We start from the raw sequence: 23,461 nt of genomic DNA, 5'->3' as shown, positions 1-23,461 counted from the left end.
TTATACTCTACACATAATGTTAAGCTTTACACATAGCTTCAAATACGGATTAATTACAGTATAGCAAACCATCAAGGTGGCTCTTAGCTATACAGCAATGCTTACAGCAAAGCATACTCAAAGATGGCTTTCACATAGCCTTTTCTAATTTGAACATGGGCTTCAGACCCATAAACCTCAAACATATAGAGACTCTATGCTCTCATGCCTTCAGTCACAAACAGACTGCTGGAAGAGCTATAGTATCAGCTCTAACATGAAACTATGGAACCAAAGAGATCTCTCCTACCTTTACAACTACTAAAGGCATTGAAATAACAGAGTAATACTTAGAGAATACCTGAAGGAAATCTAACTATTCTAAGTGAACTTATAGAATCTTTACAGAAACTCTGCAATGACATGACTGGGTAAAGTATGTCTTATATTTAAATAATTTGAATTAGAATACTTATTCAATGCACTAACCATTATTTTACAAGATTTCTGTAAACTGTATTATTTCCTGAATGAAATATATACTTGGGAAACTCTTATATAGAGTCATAGAGATTGTTGATATTGCTAATATTGCTTGCATACATAAGATAGTATTTTGTTCCTGTTGAACTAACTAATATAGTTTTTATTTCTGTAATCATTTACATGCATATACTTTATGTGAAATAAATAGTATTTCTATTCATATATTCTTTTCATATTTTTACTGGAACATTTCAAGAGAAAGTCTATCTCGCAAGAGGTGGAAAGTGTTGATCCCTGCTTAGTGGGTAGTAGGCTGAATAAGATAAAATATCCCTTTTCAGGAAGGGGTCAATTCTAAGAGCTTGGTTACCTTAACGGCACGGACCATGACAAAAGCAGCAAAAGAACGTCTGAGAAATTATTCTACCTGATTTACACACAAAAATCCCAAATTAAAATTGGACTTAGAAATACAACTTTACTCTTGTATTATCCTGCTCTTACTGCATTTTCTATTTGCCTTTGTGAGGCCATAAATTGGCTGTGACTTAGCGGCACTTCACACACAATGCTATTTACTACATTGCTTATACTTTTTGTTGATTACGTTGTATTTTAATTCTGTGGTATTGTATTGTTCATTAGATGTCTTATACTGTAGGAGTAGACTTACTAGACTTACTAGAATCCATTAATAGTTCCACCTAGTTCCATATAATCATGAGAATGGGATAACTCTTGATGTGGAAGCCTCCAGACTGGTGTGCAATATGTGATTTATCAACTTCAAGATGGGTTGAACTCCCTTGCATGTACAGGTTATTCACTGTATAGTCAGCGCACAGTACATTGATGTCAGTGACATAATCCACTAGACCAGTGATCCCACCAATGTGTTTCTTGGTCTCCACTTCCTCTTCCCTTCTACTATGCAAAGAAAAAATCCCAGCTTCCTGCCATCTCATTGGAGCAAAAAATGCTTCAGAAGAGCACGGGAGGTTCTCCTTTGTCTCTTTCAAGAGCATGTATTTGGAAACAGAAGGATGCTTGGCTTGGAACCTCCCAAACCTTTGTGATTGGCTCCAGCCACCATGGCAGCCATTTGTTTTTCAACAAGCAATCCTTTCATTGTCAAGTAACCATATTGTACTCAAGTTCTGTTGTGTTCAACCCTGTTTTTTTTTTAACCATTTTATTAGAGAAGGGCAAATATACAATATTTACACACGAACTCCCAGATCCAAAAATATCAAATCTAATGAAAAATGAAAAAAAAATGAAAACAGTCTCTTTATGAAACTATCTCTTTCAAAATTCAAAAAGTGCCCACAAGTTAAACAAGGAGATTCCTGAACCATACTATGCAAGACTTCTCCTTTCCTATGCAGTGAGATTCACAGCATCTGTGGATGCATGGAGGCCTCAACTGCACTGTGATTTTGGAGAAGTTATTGAATGGATACGGTTTGATAGCCTAGAATGCAGACTATATTAGATTCAGAGACAACAAATGACCCAGGCCACCCAGTGACTTCATGGCTGGTTGGAGATATTAATTTGGATCCAGCAAAGGTTTTCTGTTAATGGAGTACAATGTTCCCCTTCCTCCCCCCTCCACCTCTCAAAATACCCTCTGAAATTTTTTTCTGGGGAAAAAGGTGACATTGAGGGACAGCATGGAGAAGAGTCAGAGATCTGCAGTGGAGAGGGGAATCAGTGAAAATTGTCCCCTTTCCATCTGTGAAAATCTTCCATGGGATCTAAGACACTGGTAGAGGTGCCTTCTTCTGCCTTAACTTAAACCATATTTTACCATAGCATTGTTTCTGATCCAAAACATATGTCACAATTTTGCAGAGTTGTAAAGAGTTAACCAAAATGTATTTTGAAGTTGCACTGAAAAATATTTCAGGTTATCCTTTAAGCCACAAAACATCACTGCTACCCTAGCAAAACTACCCATCTTGGAAGACCCTTCACTTCACAATGTAAAATGAAGTGGATAATTTGCTTAGAATAGTTACTTATCTTTTGTAAGTTTTTGTTATAATTTTAGCATAAGATTAGAAGGTAGTGCCCATATCATAATGATTTGTTTAAATTAAGGCTTTGTGATGCAGTAGTGGGTAAAAGGTGCTTTCAAGGATTTTTCTATAGATTGTGCCAGCACTGAATCAATACTGCCAAATGTTTGACTCTCCGGCATGTGTTTCATGCATAGGCCTAAACTAGCACCTGGCATAGATTTATTTGATGCAGTGTTCAAGTGTTTGGGAATGGTTCTATTCAAAGCAGAAGGCAGATGCAAGACAATCTTAGGGAATAACAGTTATGGCTGTCCTTCCAACCATTCTTTTTCTCTGATGTAAAAGAGTACGTGCCCTTAATGTTATGGCACAGAGAAATACAGGCAGTGTGAGTGAAGTCGCACCAGAGGAAGACAACTGCCTTGCCTCCTCTACTGTCACTGCAGCATTCTTTCCCTCCCCACAAACTGTCAGTGCACCCAGAGGAACAGGGTAGGGAACAAATTGGAAGCCTGCAGCAGGAGGAAGGAATCAGCAAAAAAACTCCTATCCATTCCACCGAAGGAGCTGCTGCTGTGCCAGTGGAACGGTACTTAAGGGGTTCAAGCCTTCTTGTCGACTCCTAAAATATTTCATTTGACTATTAAACTAAATCCAACATGTTCAACAAAATAATCACTCCATGCTCAATGCAATATCAGCCTACAGAATCCCTGACAAGTGTTCAACCAGTCGCTGCTTAAAGACTGCCAGTGAGGGGGAGCTCACCACCTCCCTAGGCAGCTGATTGCATTGCTGACCTACTCTTAGTGTAGAAAAAAAAATCCTAATACCCAGCCGGTACCTTTCCACCCATCATTTAAACCCATTACTGTGAGTTCTGTTCTCTGCTGCCAACAGGAGCAGCTCCCCGCCGCCCTCCTCTAAGTGACAACCCTTCAGATACTTAAAGAGAGCAATCATGTTCCCCCTTACCTCCTCTTTCCTGGACTGGACATTCCTAAGTCCCTCAGCCTTTCATGTAGGACTTGGTCTCCAGAGCCTATTTAATTCACTTTATTAAAGAGCAGCACAGCACAAATAATGTCTTGAACAAACCATGCTGTCACTCTCTCTTTGTGCATCTCTGTGTTAAGCCAGTGCTCAGACTTCAGCATATGTTGTGTTCAGTGCACCCTGACCTGGATGGCCCAGGCTAGCCTGATCTCACCAGATCTCAGAAGCTAAGCAGGGTTGGCCTTGGTTAGTACTTAGACAGGAGACAATCAAGGAAGTTCAGGGTTGCTCCACAGAAGCAGGCAATGGCAAACCACCTCCATTTGTCTCTTGCCTTGAAAACCCTACACGATTGCCATAAATTGCCTGCAACTTGATGGCACTTCCCACCACCAGTGGTCAGAGTTCTTGGCCATTCCACCAATGCAGCTGTTAGTGTTCACCCTTATGCCTTTCAGTGCACAGCAGGAGCTGTGGAAGGCATCCACAGGAAAGGTAGGCAACTTGTTGTGGTCCCCAGCAGAGAAGCGGTAGATGTTGCAAGCATCTGATCCTGATTATGCAAGTTAATCCCAATTATCTGAGAAAGACAACCAATGGTATGACATGGACATCATAACACCTCATGGGTAACTAACTGTCCACTAATAAGGGCAAAGGTGGTTTCCTTCATAGGTGATTTAAGTGAACACTGTTTATGAAGAGTTCTAGGAACATGGCATTTTTTATGATTACAATTAATTTTTCACTGACCACCTAAGTAAAATTAAGTTAATGTGAAAAGTATTAAAATCCTCTTATTTGGGGGGGATGTTCATGCAGACTTTATTTATTTATTAACTTTAGTTATATCCCACCTTTCTCCTCAGTGATGATCCAATGTGGCTTACATCATTCTCCTCCCCTCTGTTGCATCCTCACAACAACCCTGTGAAGGAGGCTAGGCTGAAAGTGTGTGACTGACCTAAGATCACCCAGCAAGCTTCCATGGCAGAATGGGGGGGGGGTTTCCAGATGCTAGGTCTCCCCAATGCTAGTCTGATACTCAGCACTACACCACACCGAATCTGAAGCATGTGTGTGTGTGTGTGTGTATATAGAAGTGTAATAATACCCACTTTTAGTTTCATTTCAAAGAAAAGAGAGTGGCTCTTTAAGCAACTCTGCTGCAGCAGATACTGACGAGGTTTGCTGGTATTCTGTTCTTTTCAAAGGGACGGAGAATCGAGATCGCTGGCTGCGCTGAAGAGCTGTCACATTCTCAGTGTTGGAGAGGTGTAGTGCAAGTGAATGGAAGCAGCCGTTGAGCTCTCTCTCTCTGCATGCTTAAAAACAATGAATCAAACGAAGGCTTGACTTTAAGGCTTTAAGAGACTCACACAAATCTGAGAGCCTCTTGGTCTCTAGAGTCTTAAATACTCCTGCAAGAGAAGCAATAGCAGAAGTCCGAGCAGAAAGGACGGATTTCTAACCGGTTGCTCTAACATAACTCCTTCTGGGATTGTGCGCTATCCAGGGTGCTGAAACATGAACCAAACTGCAACCGTGTCCCATCAGGTCAAGTGTCAGCCTTCCAAGTCAATCAAGGTATGGACAATTCATTATTGCTAGGGGTGGACAGGAAAGATTACATGGTTTATTTAAATTCTGGAAGAAATTGTGATGTCTTTGCTGGGCTACCCAGCGTCTCATTAGATTGTTCTGGGGCACAAGATGAGTTTTGAATGTTTGTATTTAGGATTTTTTTGAATAGCGTTTGCATTGTCTTTTCCCAGTGATCATTCTAGTGTAGGAGGGTCAACTAGCTTTCTTGGAATATTAGTCAGAGGGAATTATGATCAGTGTGATTGGTAAGGTTGGCAGTAGTTTACGTGGTGACAGAAAAATGAAATAGTTAAAGACGCACTCCAGCACAGGGCTGGCAACCTGTTTGATTATTTCCTTTCATTTCATGTGTCTGCGTACCATGTAAAATGCCCAAGCACTGGGCAGTTAGATTCTTGTCAATCAGTTGAACCTAAAGGTCAGATCAATTGCATGCATAGGTATGTGAGCCAAGCTGAAATGAAATGGAGCACAGTTGGCTTGCTGGTGGCTTGTTAATTGAAAATGTTTTGGGTTGCTGGGGAAGAAAGAGGTGCAGTGGACGGCTGAAGTTTTATTGATGGCCCTGTCATTTTGTAGACAGTCTTGACTGGTGGGGATTGATCAGTCAACAATGTGAAATAAACTCTCTCATCATTTCGTGTTCACCTTACTCTGCATTTAAGCCACATGCATAGGTATTAGATGTGTTACAAATGATAGACATTTTCGATATTGCTGGGGGGGCAGTAGGAACCTTGCACTGATTTTATATTTGTTCTTTACAGAAAGGTAAATGTGTGTTAATTGGAAGGGATTTTTACCAGGGGTTCAGCTGTTTACTCGTAGAAGGAAGGCTACACAAATGCCTCTTCTCATGTAAGAGAAACAAACATCTGCACAATGCTTCTTTTCTTGGTTATGTTATGGAATCCCTCTACTGCAAGCATTTTATGTATTTACAGAACAAATGATTAAAGTTTCCTAAATGCATGGCACAGAGGAATGGTCTGTGTAATGCCTAGTCTGCAAAATTCTGACAGAGGGAGCATAAAAATGTGATGAAGACTGCAACCCAGCACTAACTCACTCGGGGATCTTTCCTGTTGAACGCAGTGCAACTTACTTCCAAGTAAATGTATAGCGAATTGGGCTGCTTCTTCTGTTCTAAGAAATAGTTAAAATCTGTTTTCCTTAAAGAAATGAAATGAATGAGCTCCATTCTGTGACAGAAGGAGAAAAAACCAATTTCTAAAAGTAATTAAGCTTCATACAGTTAGTATCTCTGAGCAGGATACAGAAAATGTGACTTAACATTCCTTCATGTATAAACAGGCTATGCTTCAATTTGATATACCAAAGGAATGCAGGAAGTATGAGCTCCTGACAGATAGAAATGAAAGATCTGTGGTATAATGACTGGCCACATGAATTTAATGGTATCTCTGATGCCTAAATGATCACTTACATCCTGTTGGTACATGAAAGGAAGCAAATCCTATGATCTGCATTTGGCCCTCTTCAGACCATTTTCTAGTATTAAATCAACTTTAGCTGCTCTCAAGAATCTGCATTCTTAACTCTGAGGACTAAGTCAAAGATGTGCAATGCAGAGGATACCTATATCATATCCCCTACAGCTGAGACTAATTGCTCCCTGACAGCACCACTTATTAAATGCCCTTGACCACATGCCTAAAAGAAAGCACAAAACTTATGATAATGCTATTAAAAACTGGTTAATATTCTGCAGGTAGAGAAGGGGGCAGATTCTGAATGGCATTTGGGCACAAACCTTTCAGTGTTCTTCCATCGTCTTAATAACAGTATCCAAGCTAAACAGTTTGATTTTCTATTCCTTATTGTTATGTCAGGTGTATTAAGTGCTTTGAAAAGATTTCAAGATACTGCAGTGCTAAGCAAATGGCTGCAGCAGCCTGACAGAAGTATGAAGTTAGGTTTCAGGCTGCTTTCACTGCTGAGGGGCTTGTTGGGTGACATGTTGTCTTCGTAGTGGTAATTTCACAAGGAAAAATGGAGAAGAAAAAGGGCTGCTCAAATTTCAGTAATCAATTTGAACATACTGTGACCAAGACCCAAAAAATCCTGCAAGAAATAGCAAGTGGGTTTGGGAATGCCAAGTGAGATGGCAGGAAGAAAGGCAAATGGCCAGATGAATAGTACATCTAGGCAGATAGAAGTCTGATGGGGATTTGATTGCTGGCGGGACAGCTGGAGTTCAGGTCAGAGGTATCCAGTACATTTTCCTCCTCCTGTAAATGCTCGCCTTCTGGGATCCCTTCCTGGCTTCTTCTCTTGTGGGATCCAAATTGCACGTTCTCTCATGTTGCTCCAGGTCTCATCTTTAAAGGGTAGACTGCCACTAAGAAAATTATGGCTATAATTTGAATAGCAACAATATAGCAGTATAACAGAAACACCCTGGGTTGGGCTATGTGCAAAGCTCTGCTTATGGGGAAAAAACCTTCTCTGGCCCCCATTCAATTCCCCCGCACTTCTAGGAAGTGGCTCCAATGGGCCAAGAGACCCTTAAGAGCAGGGTGAAGTATGATGGGTGTTGGCATTAGGAAGGGGACCTGGGCAACCATTAACCCCATTCCTTCTGAGTGAGTGGAAATGTCCCCCTGTTTATGGGAAACAGACCTTGGATCTAGCTAATAATATCTATTTGTCTGGTAAAAAACAGGAAAGAATAATCTGTTTTCAGATTATGGGCTAGACTTTGTTGCATGTGTTGAGAAAGTTGTTGGGCTGTATTTACATACTTTTAGGGATGGGTGTTTATCACAAGGTTGGAATGAAGTCTATGTGACCTCAGCGAGAGATGGTGAAAGTCTTGAATATTTTTTTGTTTATGTTGCATATATTGTATATTTCTCAGTCATGTTTATTCTTTGGTAGATACAAAAATGAGGTTCTAGGCTGGTCTATCAAAAGCAAAAAGCCCAAAATATGTGAAGTTGCTTCCTGTAATCTGTTCCTGGGGGATGGGCAATCATTTGGTCGTAGAGGTCTGCTTTCTACATAGAAGGTCCCAGGCTCAGTCTTGCATCTTCCCCAAGGATTTCCAGTAGAAGGGCTGGGAAAGAGATTCTTCCCAAGACCTGGAAGAGCTAGCTCCAGTTAAGGTAAGCAGGTGATATTCCAGATGGGATCATTGGTTCAGGTCTGAACACGACAGCTTCCTGTATCACTATATATATTTTTTCTAACTACTAGTTTGTTTGTTTTTTTACTTCAGCAGTAAAGTGCATGGCTCTGCAAATGTAAAATAAAAATGAATCACTTTTTAAAAAGGATTTTCTACTCTGTTCATGTGTGTATCATAATGCTAGGATTCGGAGACCTCCTTATTTTTTTAAAAAAAATGGAATGAAGAAGATTAGTAAATTTTTAAAGTTTTCTTTAGATAACCCCCCCCCCGTCTCCTAATAAAACACTCTCTTAATTCTGCTTCACTTTACAGCTTTTTCTGAGACACTTGCAAATCTTTCCTCCAAGCAGGTCTCGGAATAATGATTTTTCACTTAGATCTGTAACAAAAAAAACTTTTTAGGGCCTGGCTGGGAATGCTAAATTCTTACCTTATTTTTCTTTCATTACAACCTTGACTTCAGAAGCCACCCCTTGGGCAAAGAGCTTGTTTTCATTCTTTACACTGTTGGCTCATCTTGTAACGCTGCAAGTAAATTAGATCCTGTGGCAGAATTTCACCACTATACTGTACCTTTCTGCTTTACTAATAGCAAAGTGAAAACTTTGTGTCACAAAGGAGAGAGTTGCTAAAGCTGTGCTTGTCTTGTTAAAAAAAAAATATCGAACCATTTGGTCTTGCTAAATTCAACAGCCATAAATCTCTTGATACCACATATGTGAAAACATCCAAGAAGGTGTGGATACCACATAGCAGAATCATTTTCCTCTTGCTTTTCTCTGTTATATTTGCCAGGTATAAAGGACAGGACACTGAGGGCTTGTTCGGGTTACAATTTTGTGACATACTTTGTGTGGTTTTGAGCCTTTGACTCTTCCATATGGAACATGAATTGATGGTTTGTGAGAAAGTGACCCAGTGCTTGACAGGAATAAAAGTGCAGTCCTTCAATAAGTGAAAGTTTAAAGAGAAGGATACTTGTTTTGATTGGAGAATCTACAAGTCTCCTATTCAGGCAGTGGTTCCAATTTAAAATTTTTACCTTGTACAAATGACTGTTCTGTGTGTGATCCTCAAGCAGTTCTTGTAGCTGCTTGATATCCAGATATTTCCAGAATAGCTGAAGAGCTGGTTCAGGGCTTCAGATTCTATAAGTCTAAACATGTGAGGAATTCTAGCCCATGTTGATCTTGGCCAAGGCCAACCCACCTGATCATCAAATGTGTTGTAGTTAACGCAGCTTGTTTATCGTTCTACCCATAGAACTGCTGATAGGGATATTTCTTCGCTGTAGCAATAGACCAGCAGTTCAGAAGCTGCCATTTAGTTGACCACTGTAGTTTCCACTTCTTTTGACAGATGTGTAGCTACGAATGTGTCACTGGTAGGTTTCTGGAAATCATACTTCCTTAGCCGTAGGATTAACTTTAACATTTTTTTTCCTGATGGTAGCAGAGAAAGGAAATTGTTTGGATTCTGTACCATTAAGATAATCTTCCTGGGAGAAGAAAAAATGTGTCTTTCATTTGAATTGTTAGAAGGGTAGTAGTTTGCTACTCGTCCAACATGGTTCAGTAGATGCCTTCTGACCAGAACTGAAAGTATTAGGCAGAAACATTTCATAAGGTCTTAATGCTCAAATGCTGTATAGAAATATGCATTTCTACTCAATCATACCTCTTCAGCACTGACAGATATTTTGGAACGTGGATGAAAAAACAGGATTTCAATAGATGTTGGGCTTGGGAGCCATAAGTGACTGTTTGACATGCCACCAGAAGCTCTTCTGAGCAACATTCCCAAATGTGTCACATGCCCCTTGTTTTAAGAAAGTGGGCAAGTGGGCACTATGGTTGGCTCCCACTTTGAAACAGCTGCTGCTGGAGGAATGGAACAGTTGCCAACCTCCTTGAGATGCAAGCTAGAAGGGGTGGAAGTAAATGTGGCTCTTTTGGTTGATGGTAATAATGGATGTGGCTCTCCAGAGTGAATAGCACTAATCTAGTTCATTGATGAAAGTTGTTTCATGAGTACACATTTCAGCTATCTGAACCTGGAATTCATTTTCATGAAAGCTAAAAATTCCCTGGATCACTATTTCTTACATGAAATTGGAAACACTACACGCTGCTGACACTGGACTTTTGTTTTAGTTCCTATGATTTGAAAGATGTGGACATTTGTTTTGGAGTCTTACCCTTGTGTTACATGGCAGTGCCTAACATGGTGCAGTACAATCGTATTTAAAGAACTAGAGAGATGCCTTAAAACACCCAGTGAGGATTTAAGATTCTACATTCTATTTCTCTGACATGGTACCTTTTTGGAGTGAGGTATAGCTACGTAGAATGAAGACTGTGTGTATGGGTGTATCTGGGTGTGCATCTCTCATAACTCCATGATTCTGTTTTCTATTCAAATATTTGCACAGGAAAATCTGCCAATATATGCAGGTTACTAAAGATGAATGCCCAAGTTCCTGCCACTTTTAAAAATAAACTGACCAGACCATTACTGAAATACTGTACACTGCTACAGATGATATCAGTTTCCAAGTAGCAACCTGATAGCTTGGCCCATTAAGAATTATTCCATATACCACACTATGAATGTCACACTTCAAAAATAAGAGGTAATGACATCTAAGGGAAAGACGGCCTTATCCGTTAGCTCTCTAATCATTTTATGTAGACTGTAACACACTCTTTTGTCCCAACAGTAACACAACTCCCTGCTGATGCTTCCAACCTTGAGCAATTAGGTGTTTCTCCTACTACTCAGTGAAGCTGCCCTGTAAGCGTGCTTAAATGTTGCATATTCTACCATTGATCATAAAGGGTTTTCAGATTGTGAAATATTTTTGTATTATGAGCGAATGCCACATGTCCAGCAGCACATGTTAAGAAAAGACAAGAAAATTAAACACATAAACACCACATTCTTGGACTTCCCAGGCACTCTGTATGTATCATCTGTCAGCTTTAACTCTTGGGCTGGATCCAGACTAAATCGGCAATTTGCAGCAATTTCCCTTCCTGCTGCAGACCCTCCTTGTGTCATTTCTCAGGATCCCCTATCCCGTACAAGCAGCATTTCATGGAAAAAAGTGGGCTGCGGTGGGAGGGAGGAAGCAGGGAAGCTCCATTCTACCTTCGGAAAACTCTGTATTCAATCCTCTGACAACAATTACAGTCTGATCTTGGAGAATGATAGTTCAGAACTATCTAGATACATAAATCTGTGATTGATCCATTTCCCAATTGGCTCCAATCAATTGTTCCATCTTTTTTACCTGCTTCCTGCTATCTATGTAGCGCCATTGGTCCTTGGATGGTCTGACCTAAACCTTACCATAAGATGTGTGTGCATTTGTACTAACATGCTCACCAAACAGTAGGGATATGTCTGACAATGGGGCCATAAGAACGGGCTATAGTTGAATGGTTATCAGCTTAAGAAGAATGTTGCATAAATGGGGTAATTTCTGTAAGGGGGAGGTTAAATTAATGCTAGTTTCATCTGACCTTTTTGCTTGCCTTTTGTTGCACCCATCTTTTGGTCCCCAGCCCACCCTTGCTTTTGCTTCCTACATTATATGCTTCTCACCTCCAAGTCTCCCAAGGTCTATTCGTTTTTTCTCACTCTCAGCTTTTCAATAACACTTTTTTGTTCATAATACGTAAACACAACATTTAGCTCAGGAGAAGATGGGCAGAGTTATAAACAAGTGAGCTCCTCATTTATAGTATTTTTTTTTTAAAAAAACGCTTTGTTACTAAAAGCTGTTTCCATGCATTTTAAAACCTGTGGGTTTGCAATCTAAAAAATGACATACACCAGGCAAAGGTTGTAAGATTCCAGAACATTTTAATAGTGCTGTTAAATATAAAAATATAAAAATGGGGAGGGGAGTTAGAAGGAAAGAGTATTGCTGCTTCTAAAATGTTATAAAGCTCTCCAATGATTTATAGGTTGCCTCAAGATTACTTTGATGATCCTTGACATAGGGGTACAAAAAAAAGAAAGCAAATAGTATGTAAAATTAGCTGAGGAAGGGATGCACAAAGCCGGAAAAGATGTCCTGTAAATAACTTTAAAGGATGGCTCGCTTCCAGTGTGTCTATTTCCAAATGGTATGGTATACCTGATCTTCTAGAGATCAATACAGCGACATATTGAACTTCCTACCTTCAACTTGTAAATCATGTATTTAGCATTTAGAGGCATGTAAATAGCCCCGTTGCCAGTGTAATGTTCATATACATTTTCCTGGATTAGTGGATGCTTCCTGATGCAAGATCAGGCCCTTTGAATTAACACAAAGTGTTTTTTTTCTGTAGTGTTTCAGTTGTTTGCATGCCATCTGCCAGTGTGAAACCAGACTATTTTTAACTCCTCCAGCTAGTTTTTAAAGCTATCCTCTATACAGCAAAGGGAATATATATATATATATATATATATATATATATATATATATATATATATATATATATATATATATATATATATATATATATATATAATCATTCTGAAACGTTACTCATGAAACGTTACTCATGACTTCAGAGTTGCATGGTCTGAAGGATGTATAGTTGGCACATATGCAATTACGTATACTACGGTTGAGCTGCATGGTCTATGAGCTTTGCAATGGCCATTAATAGCTTTTAGATTAATGACACGGTTCCAGAAGGGTATTTTCAAGCAGGTAGGCACCAAATGTATTTGAAATTTATAATAAGCCTTATTTAAAGCAAGGTCAATTGTTTCTTGGGATATAATCATGGCTAAATTTGCCTTTCACGAATAGTTGTTATGACTGAGAAAGTCTGCTGTTATGTGCTTTTTTGTGGGGTGGAGACCTAAGGAATGTGGCAGTATATATTTCATTTTCTGTAATGATTCTGATGAGATGTTCTTCCTACTCAAATTCCTGTGTATTTGGATACTGTCGTAATTTTCTTACAAGAGAGTTTTACATGTTATGACAAATGCTTTGTCTAAAATTCCTATGTCTTCATTTTGTGATCGTATATACATAACAGAAACACATGCTTCAGAGCCAATGGTGGTGTACATACATTTTATTTGCTTCAGTTTGTACTTTGTTATGTTGCATTTGTTTTCTTTAGTATGTTCTCTTCTTGTTTTTTTTTTCCCTTTTCTGATTTATTTCCATTGGTTTCACTGGGAAGCACATGTACATTTGAAATTTCATTCCTTCTAAAATGGAATGAAATTCTCAGAGATTATCTGAATTAATGATGTTTGCATTTATATACAAAGTAAGAAATAAAGTTTTATTGTATAGCCATAGGCCGTCACAATATTCAATACAAAACAATAAAATGATAAAACACAGATAACTTTCACCTTTAAGAAATAAAATATAAAACATTGAAACATCAATATCAGTAAAACGGACTAAAACATTAATCCATAGAGGCTCTAAATATTTGCTCTCTGTAAAACCTCTTTAAGCCTGATTTTCTTTGCTGCAAGTGCAAACTGTGCAACCCGATAGGAAATATGTGGCATTTATTTACAATAATTGTTCCACAGGGCAGCTCCTTATGGCAAAGGATAAGGAAAAGCATAAGATGGTATTGCTTTATATAAACAAGCAAGTAACTTATTTCTGTAACATGCTAATGGAGTAGATTGAATTCCAATTCAAAGGGTCGAAGATTACCAATTTGAATCAAAACACATCAGTGTTTTAATAAATCCACCAAATTTGTCCTTTCATCTAATGTGTAAAGCAGAGCCGGTCCAAGATACATACATATTAGATTTGTCTCTGGGTTGTTTCACATGGCCATTTTTATATCTTGGCATTAATATGCACTTTATATGTGTTTGGTTTGTACCTCATCATGCTCTGCTTCAAGGAATGTTTGAAAATCTATTAAGGGTTTCAGGCTTGGGCATGGAGGATGAGGATAGAAGAGTGCATGGCAGAAAATAAGGGTGGATTAATGGTCATGGAAATGATAGTTAGGTGATGAAACAGAGAGATATGCCTACCAATTTTAATTTAAGTATGCATTATACTGTCCTTGTGTGTGTGTTAAGTGTCATCAAGTCACTTTTAAATTATGGCAAACCTATGAATTAAGGTCCTTCTGATGTCTTGATTGCAGTCTCCCTTTTAGTTGATGATGGAGCCAAGGAATAGGAAATCTTTAACAATTTCAGTTTCTTCATTGTCAACCTTCAAGTTGTGTAATTCCTCAATAGTCATTACCTTTGCCTTCTTCAGCTGTAATCCTGCTTTGACATTGTCTGCATTAACCTTCATCAGGAGTTGTTTCAAGGCTTCACTGCCAGTAATGTGGTGTCACTGGCTTATCTCAAATCATTAACATTTCTTCCACCAATTTTCACTCCACCTTCATCTAAATCTAATCCAGCTATCCTTATTTTATGTTCTGAATACATATTAAACAGATCGGCGATAACTTGTCCGACACCTTTGCCAACTGGAAACCTCTCTGTTTCTCCATATTCTGCCCTGACGTAGCCTCTTGTCCAGAGTACAGGTTGCGCATCAAAACAATCAGATGTTGTGACACATTTCTTTTAAAACCAACCATAGTTTATCATGATCCACAGAGTCAAAAACGGTGTAATCTATGAAACACAAGATGATTCCCCTCCCCCCAAATTATTGCTTATGCTCCAGTAAACAATGTAAATTTGCAATATGATCTCTAGTGTCTCTTCCTTTTCTGAATCCAGCTTGAACATCTGGTATTTCTCATTCCATATATGGCAACAGTCTTTCTTGCAAGATTTTGAGCATCACTTCACTCACTTGAGAAATGAATGCAGTGGTCCGATAGCTGCTGTAATCTATGAGGCCTCCATTTTCAGAACTGGAAGGTAGATTGAGCATTTCCAGTCTGTGGTAGGGGTGTGCATATCAATATGCCAAACCGAAGAAAAACCTGAAAAATACGTTTTTGGTAATTTTTTGGGGGGAGTTACTGGTACAAAAATGGCAGCTATTAAAGGGAGCCGGAAAGCGGATCCCTGAATAATGCTGAATTTATTTGGCATTATTCAAGGCCGCTTTGGCTCTGCCGCCATTTTTTAAAATGCATACAAGCTTTCAATTTCTTCCTCTTCAGCATCTGTAGTTGGGCATAAACTTGAATGATGGTTGATAGGCTTTCCATGAAGTCAGATAGATATTATTTGGCCAGATATTATTTGCATTATAGCCCTGTCTTAAGTCTCAGGGAGAAAGATAACCTATAAATGATCTATAAATGAAGTAAATAGCAAATAAATGAGTTGGTACTTGCCATGTTTCTGAAAATGATCTGCAGATTATGTCAATTCTAGGAATGGACACCTGGTTGGACTCTTGATATGTTGGGAACTGGGATTTCTCGCTATCACTGTAACAATAAGAGGAATCAGACAGCTGCCAAAAAAAAAATAAAGTGCAGGAAAACACAACTGCAGCTGTTGTTGATTATTCCTTCCCATCAGCCTCCCCACCTTGACATTTACTACAAGTTAATAATAATGGATACAAGTCTTGATGCTGCTAGTTCTTTTGAAAATAATTTAAAATGTGGTACCCTTTCTTCCCACTCTTTCACTGAAGGGCTTTGTGGTCACTGGAGACTCAGATTTAGATACTGATTTTCCACTCTTTTTACGTGCTACATTACAGAGTTAGTGAATTAAGCAACCTTTACATGCAAGTTTATGGGAGTCTGAGCTCAGAGATGGGGGAAAAAACCTCCTAATTTAATAGAGCATGGAAATGAGCAAGCTCTCCCCTAGAAACGCAAGAGAGTTATGGAAGAGACCCCAGGGTTGTTCGGCATGAGAGGGATGAGGTGTTTTGTATGTGAAGCCTCTGCTGCAGCTGTGTCCTATTGTGAATTGATAGTAGCTGCACTTAGAGAAGCTCATTAAAAGGTTGAAAGATGCCAGGATATCTTTTGCCTTCATATTTGAGTTTGATTTGTGGTGGCAGGTGGGTCTTAAACATTTGATGCCTTGATTTTCATATTAGCTATTTTGAGAGAGTCAATAGCAGTTTGCCAGAGTGCCCAAATTGCATTTTGAGAGCTATGTCCTGCTGCAGTTCTTTAGGAGGTTTAAGCATGTATGGCATTGTTATAACAATAAACGTTATCTTATAATTATTGCCTTTGCAAAGGAATACCCTCAATGATCCAATATTATAGTTAAAGCACACATGCACACAACCATAGCCAGATGCTGTTATCTCTGTGTGTGAAGTAATCTAAACAGTGATTAATATTGTGTAGGTCATGGAGAATGACCTTGTCTCGTTTCTTCCCCAATGACATGTAACCTGCCTCAGCTGCAGACTTTCCTACACTGCAGCTCAAATGTAAGAAGGCTTTTAGCTTCGCTGAGCAGACAGGTAGGATACAGACTACAGATCTAGCCATGGGGATGAAAAGGGAGAATGTGATCAGCAGTTCCACCTTCTACCATAACTCATATAACCCCAGTCACCCTTGGCAGCTGCTACTCCAGTAGTTTCCTATAGACTGTTTTTTCAGTTTTTGAATGGCATCTAAACATCCCACTGTCATCCCAAGATCTCATCTCCCTTGAAACCATTTAAAATATCCAACTGCACTTCAGAAGTTGGACTACATCATAAATATGTTGGCATCACTGGGAACACTCTTGCCTGACCATCAAGGAGTATGAGGAGGAGATACAGGACTGCTGGTGGTAGAGAAACTTGAATAGTATCTAGATTTTCAAGAAATCTTTGGGACTCTCTATACGAATTGACTGGATGAATTCTCATTTGAAACCAGTTTGAGTTTCTAATTTAATGGTCCTATGGTATGGGGAAAGACTTGGGAACTGAGAGTCACATTGCAGTTTAACGTTCGAAATTTAGCAGCCAGGGTTGTTCTGCTTAGGGGAAGCTGGGGAAAGGGAAAAAGTAGACTTATTTAAATCGTTTTTTGGACTTAAATAGAAAGCCAGTGTGGTGTAGTGGTTAGAATGTTGGGCTAGGATCTGAATGAGTCAGGTTGTAATTGACACTCTGCCATGCAAGCTTGCTGGGTGACCTTGAGCCAGTCAATGCTCTTTTAGGCTAACAACCTCAGGGTTGCTGTGAGGATAAAATGGAGCAGAGGACAATAATGTAGACTGCTTTGGGAGCAAAGGGAGTGTATAAATGAAATAAATAAATAAATAAAGACATATAGTGTATTATTAGCAGTTTGGTCTAAAAGAATAAGGTCTATCTATGATGCTTCAATGGCTATTTAGCACAGGGACATCATTCCTTAATATTGTAGCTATTGAAAAACATTCATGTGTGAATCTGCCTGTGGAAAACAGACTCCTTTATTATAGAATAGCAATGTGGAACTGTTTTCCATAAAAATCCCTAGCCCCATCTCACCACTGTCTTGACAAATGAGCCTGGTATTACAATGGGCTCCTTTTCTGCTTCTGTGACTGACCCAACCTTACCCATCCTCTGCACCTAGGAGCTAGACTGCAAGAGAGTAAGACCTCTTAGCTCTAGACGAAAAGGAAAACAGTGTGGAAGCTGCTATTACACATCAGAGACAAAGTAAATGTGAAGCATTTTTTTGCTGTCAAAAAGATGTTTATGTTTATAAGTCATCTCTGTAGCATCATGAAAATCTGAGCTTTTGAGAATATAGTACTGACAGACACTGTTCTGAGAACAGAATAACTTATCGTCTGAAAGTCTGTTGAGAAGATGAAAGACATAAATAGCTTAATCAGGAAGAAAGATTTCCCTCCTACCAAACTAGAGGAAGCGAGCAAGGGAGGATTATTTTACAGTGGGAACCTTCTTTTACTCAATACCTAACGAGCATGGCAGAAAGAAAGAAAGAAAGAAAGAAAGAAAGAAAGAAAGAAAGAAAGAAAGAAAGAAAGAAAGAAAGAAAGAAAGAAACCAATGCCTGTGTAGTACCACTGTAGCCATAGAGTCCAAACTTGTATAAACTAAAGGGAATGGTATACTCCCAAATGGTAGCTACACAGTGGTGAGAATGAAGTCCTGCCAGTGCCGCAGAACCACGAGTTGAGGCGAGCTTCACAATCACAACCAATACCCAGGCCTGAAATATTTTTCAAGACCAATTAGGCAATAAGCATACAGACAGGATGGAATTTAGTGGACTGGCAGTGCACATTGCTTAAACACATTTACCATAAGGTGTAGTTTGTATAAACTTCATCAGGTGTTAGAAAAGTAGTATGGTACATAGTCCAGTGCACACATATGTTGCGTACAGGCTCTAGAACAGGCAGGCGTAGAGGCAATTGGGGTACAGGAAGAAGACACAGAGGATCAAAAATGCGGTCAATCAAAACCCTGGGATTCTGACAGACAAAGTTTAGGAAGCCAGCCAAAACAGAAGAGAGTGGAATAGGGTTGCCACTTCCAGGTTGGGAAATACTTGGAGATTTGTGGGGTGGAGCCTGAGGAGGGTGGGGTTTGGAAAGGAGAGGGACTTCAATGCCATTGAGTCCAACTGCCAAAGTGGCCATTTTCTTCAGGGGAACTGATCTCTATAGGCTGGAGGTCAGTTGAAATAGCAGGAGATCTCCAGCTACTACCTGGAAGTTGGCAACCCTAGACTGGAACCATTCTGAAAAGCAACCTATTGTCACCATCAGAATGCAGATGGGGATGGAAGAAGCCCCTTGCACAACGCCTGCCCAGCCTTTTCTGGAGGCTTGTTAAAGATACAGGCAGAAACCTAGGCTGTAAACTGGCCAGTAATTCAGCTCAGAAGGGTCCAGGCATAATCTGTTAACTGGGCAATAAGTGAGTGCAATAACTGCAAATTTGCTGTGTCACATGCTGTTTTGAAAGGCCGTAGTGTTAACTTAAAGTTAATAATTGGCGTTATCATCAACTTTAATTATTGTTCTAATTGTGGTAGATGGTTTTTAGGGGGGGAAACCAGTAATAAAATACAGTATTTTAAATGTTTCTATCTATCAAATATTAATTATTGTTTGGGATGCTAAAAGCATTCTTGAAAGTTGTGTGCACATTTCAGTATCTTTTCAGCAAACATTCTAAACTCTATTTGGGGTGGAATAGAGTCACTGAAGTTATTTAAAAATTTACACTGGTATTTTTCAAAATGTACTGCTCCCTGTGTAGCTGTATTTTACTATGAAATATTACGAAGTATCTGGGACCATATCCCTATAAGATGTTGTCACCCCAGCTATGTTGCAGTGATCGATGTGGGCTTGACTCCATGAGCCAAGGCTTAGTCTGTTGCTTTATACATTTCCTGTGTTCATGTTGATAAATGGGCTTGAAGGTCTGGGTGCCTAAAAGAAGTTTGGAAATCACTTTGGAAGTACAAAATTCACAGCACTTAACCTGCTGTATCTGGCGCCTCGCATGATCAGGACTCACGTTGGTTAAAAGTTGCCATATTAATTTCAAATCACCTAGTAATTTAAGCAGTACGGTGACAAGCTGAAAAAGGTAAATCTCCAAAATCAATAATAGTGAGTCTTGCTTTGATCTATAGTTTGTTTTCACCCCCAACAGATCTAAACCAGAACAGAATAGTAATCTAATATGGGTGCTGCAATGGCCTGTTATGTTATTACAGGGCTGGCAGTTTCCAGATCAAAACTGAATTATGGTATGAAAGAGCCTGAAGGCAACGCATCTTCCTGCATGCCTGTAGAGCTTGTATCATGTTTCCTTGTGTGTATGGTGTCTTCTCTCTAAACAAATAGCTTAAGAGGTTCATTTTTCATTAAAGATTATTTCAGGCATTGGCTATGGATCAAAGAACAAAAAAAACCCAACAACCTGTCAAGAGCTGTAGAAAGGCTGTGTGCACATTGCTTCTTTCTCATCCTACTGACTATGCTTAGAGAAGGCTAGTGAGGAGGAACCAGCCATTGTGCCAATCTGTGTACATGTACAGAAATAACAAGACATGTCACAGATAGTATGGTTTAGTAACTGATCCACAGCTAAATTAATTTTAATAACCTGCTGTGTGTGTGGGGGGGGGAAACCTGCTAAAGGCTGTAGTCCTAAGTACACTTACTCGGGAATAAGTGCGGTTGAACTGAATATATGTGCTTAGGATTGCATAGTTAGTCATCTGCTCTTAAACAGGGGGTTATATGACTAGTATATTCTCCCTACCTAATGTACAACCAGTCCTTATCCGAGCCCTAGAGTAGAAACTGCTCCTGGCTCATTGGAGTTGCAACACAACTGTGTTGAGTGAGGGTTTTTTAACCTGCCCCAGTCCTCACAACTTTAGGTAGCTTTGGTCAACCAAACGTTGGTGCTTGCCCCTGGTCTTGCCAGACCCAATAGCCCCGGGTGGCTGGTCTGAGGAATCCTTTATTTTCTAAATGTTATTTATTTTATTTATTTATACCCCACCTTTCTCCACAATGGGGACCCAAAGCAGCTCACATTGTTCTACTCTCCCCTATTTTATCCTCACAACAACCCTGTGAGGTAGGCTAGGCTGAGAGAGTGTGGCTGTCCCAAGGTCACCCAGCAAGCTTCCATGGCACAAGTGGGGATTTGAACCCAGGTCTCCCAGTTCCTAGTCTGACACTCTTAACCACTACACCATACTGGCTCTTCAGTGGTATGGCACCTCACAGTTCTTGGAAGAAAAAAGAGGGGAATAAAACCCAACCTGAAAACAGAAGCTGGGTACCCAAGGTTGGGTAGAAAGAATATATATATATACTGAAAATATAATTTATTTGAAGCGCTATGTAAAGGTTAAAAATATTTAAAAACATTAAAATAGCACAATGGCATTTCCTAGGGTTGATGTCTGTAACCACATACCAAACGCGTTTCGGCCTATTGGGCCTTCATTAGTGGTTAATAAAAACCCATGTTAAGCCTGCACACATTTACAGAAATAAATAAATAAATAAATAAATATACAAACAGTTCAAAGCAAACCAGACATGTGTATAGGTTGTAAAATCTTTTACCAATTACTCAAACATCTGGTCAGTTTGGTTCTAGTTGTAATACTGGTTTGTATATGTCTCTCATATACGATGTGTGCTAGTATCAACCTAGTAGAGCAGGTATCAACCCTAGGAAATGCCATTGTGCTATTTTAATGTTTTAAAATATTTTTAACCTTTACATAGCGCTTCAAATAAATTATATTTTCAGTATTTCTTTCTTTCTTTCTTTCTTTCTTTCTTTCTTTCTTTCTTTCTTTCTTTCTTTCTTTCTTTCTTTCTTTCTTTCTTTCTTTCTTTCTTTCTTTCTTTCTTTCTTTCTTTCTTTCTTTCTACCCAACCTTGGGTACCCAGCCTCATGGTTCTCTCCAAAGTAACTGATTCCTGAACCCCATTTTGTCTGTACTGCTCCTACCAATTGTAACCTGTTGTTTGTTCTCTGCTTAATCCTAGTTTGGAATTCTGGTTTGCTGCAAAGAGAACAAGCCACAATTGTGGTTCTGATGGAATGACAAGATATGGTTTGTTGTGAAAGTCATTTATTAGACTGCCATGTGTGAGGGGAGCGAGGAGAGAGTGAGACCTAAGCTTGTTCACATAGGGAAAAAAACGTTTTGTCATTTTTCCTGAACCATAGAGTTGACAATAGATCTTAGTGGCCTTGTATATGAAATCTGTATCTTAACCTTGAATATCAGTGAGGTAATAATGCCTTTGAATTTCTCCTTTTAGAGGAGTATTACTTTCTGGTCCTTGTAAAGGCCTTTCCCCCCTCGTCTTAATCTAAACCCATTAAAGTGTTTTAGAAGCTCGGAAATGACAAGACTAATGGCTTTTCTTGCTTACTTTATTCAAATATCAATAATTACACATGTTGCTCTTTGAATAAAGAGGGCAATGGTTAGGAACACAGAAATCAGGATTGAATTGTTTGGCTAACTCACCTTCAGATATAAGCATGTGTTTTCTTGTGTAATTATTTCACCAATGAAGTATTTACTGTAGTAGTGGGTAATTTCACTTCAGCATATAACTTGGATAGCAAGACTAATGTTAGGAAGAGAGCCCAGATGGATCAGACCTAAGATACAACTGGTTGAATACCCTGGTTCCAAAATGGCCACTGGCCAGCCTAAGGTTGCCAGGTTGAGCTTAGCAGCTGGCATGAAGGCTGGGAGCAGGGTTAGGGAGGGTGGGCTCCACATCACAAACATTTCTACATCACCTCCAGGTACAGACCAGAAATAAAGGTTAGCTCTAGGAATCACCAGAAATGTCTATGATTTTACCATAGTTTCTGGCAATTCCTAGAGCTCCTCTGTCATTGTCGGGTTTTAGCTGGAAGTGACATAGCTATGTCAGTGATGTTGCTGTTGCTTTTTCTTCCACTGCTGCTTGGATGGAGCAACAGTGGGCAATGCAGCTTGCCAGTGGGAACTTTCCTAGGCTAGCCAGATGCTCTGAGACAGCGCATGGAAGTAATGCCTTTTCTCAGCTGCTTCTCCCCAGCAGCTAGAAATAGTAAATATAGCTCTTCAGTCAGAATAGTTAATGCAAGTTTCTAGAAATATTTACTTATTGTTACTGTTTTCACACTCATGTAAAAGCTTGTTTTCAATTTGAGTAAAAAAAAAAAAAGCTCCTCATTGGCTAGGTATGTCAGTGATTCATTGGGAACCCAAATCATAATTTTTCATGCCACTGATGAACCCACTTTAATTTTTTTGTAGCACTCAAAAGATGACCGTGATTACGACAATGACCACAATTATGGGCTGGTTCATAAAGACTGGCACTGTCTGCATGTGGTATCATTTTTATACACTGGATGCAGCATTTCATAGAATCATAGAGTTGGAAGGGACTACCAGGATCATCTAGTCCACCCCCTGCACAATGCAGGAAACCCACAACCATCTCCCCGCTACACCCCCAGTGACCCCCACTCCATGCCCAGAAGATGGCCAAGATGCCCTCCCTCTCATCATCTGCCTAAGATCATAGAATCAGCATTGCTGATTTGCACAGGGCTTACACATTATGTCGTTAAAGTTTAATGAGAAATAATGATACAGTTTGGGTCTGTGTTTGTTGGATTCAATTATTGCATAGGACCTATGCATACAATATCTACATATAGATGTTCAGTCATCCAGGAGATAAGGCAGGCATATCCAGTATTTGGTATCTGTCACTGTGTCCGAGACATATCATATTATTT

The 23,461-nt window shown here is 39.4% G+C and overlaps 1 protein-coding gene across 1 annotated transcript in view; it reads left to right on the top strand.

Moving 5' to 3' along the window:
- Nucleotides 1–4,911: 4,911 nt before the first annotated feature.
- The window catches only part of DPP10 (dipeptidyl peptidase like 10), a 749,561-nt gene continuing 731,011 nt past the window's right edge, over nucleotides 4,912–23,461 (top strand). Inside the window, exon 1 of the mRNA XM_056861104.1 lies at nucleotides 4,912–5,075. Coding sequence (XP_056717082.1) covers nucleotides 5,016–5,075 — 60 coding nt within the window. The 5' untranslated portion in view covers nucleotides 4,912–5,015. The remainder of the gene's footprint in view (nucleotides 5,076–23,461) is intronic.

The sequence above is a fragment of the Euleptes europaea genome, chromosome 15 (assembly GCF_029931775.1).
Source record: "Euleptes europaea isolate rEulEur1 chromosome 15, rEulEur1.hap1, whole genome shotgun sequence".
In the NCBI taxonomy this organism is placed as follows: Eukaryota; Metazoa; Chordata; class Lepidosauria; order Squamata; family Sphaerodactylidae; genus Euleptes; species Euleptes europaea.
This window is presented reverse-complemented; position numbering and strand designations above follow the sequence as displayed.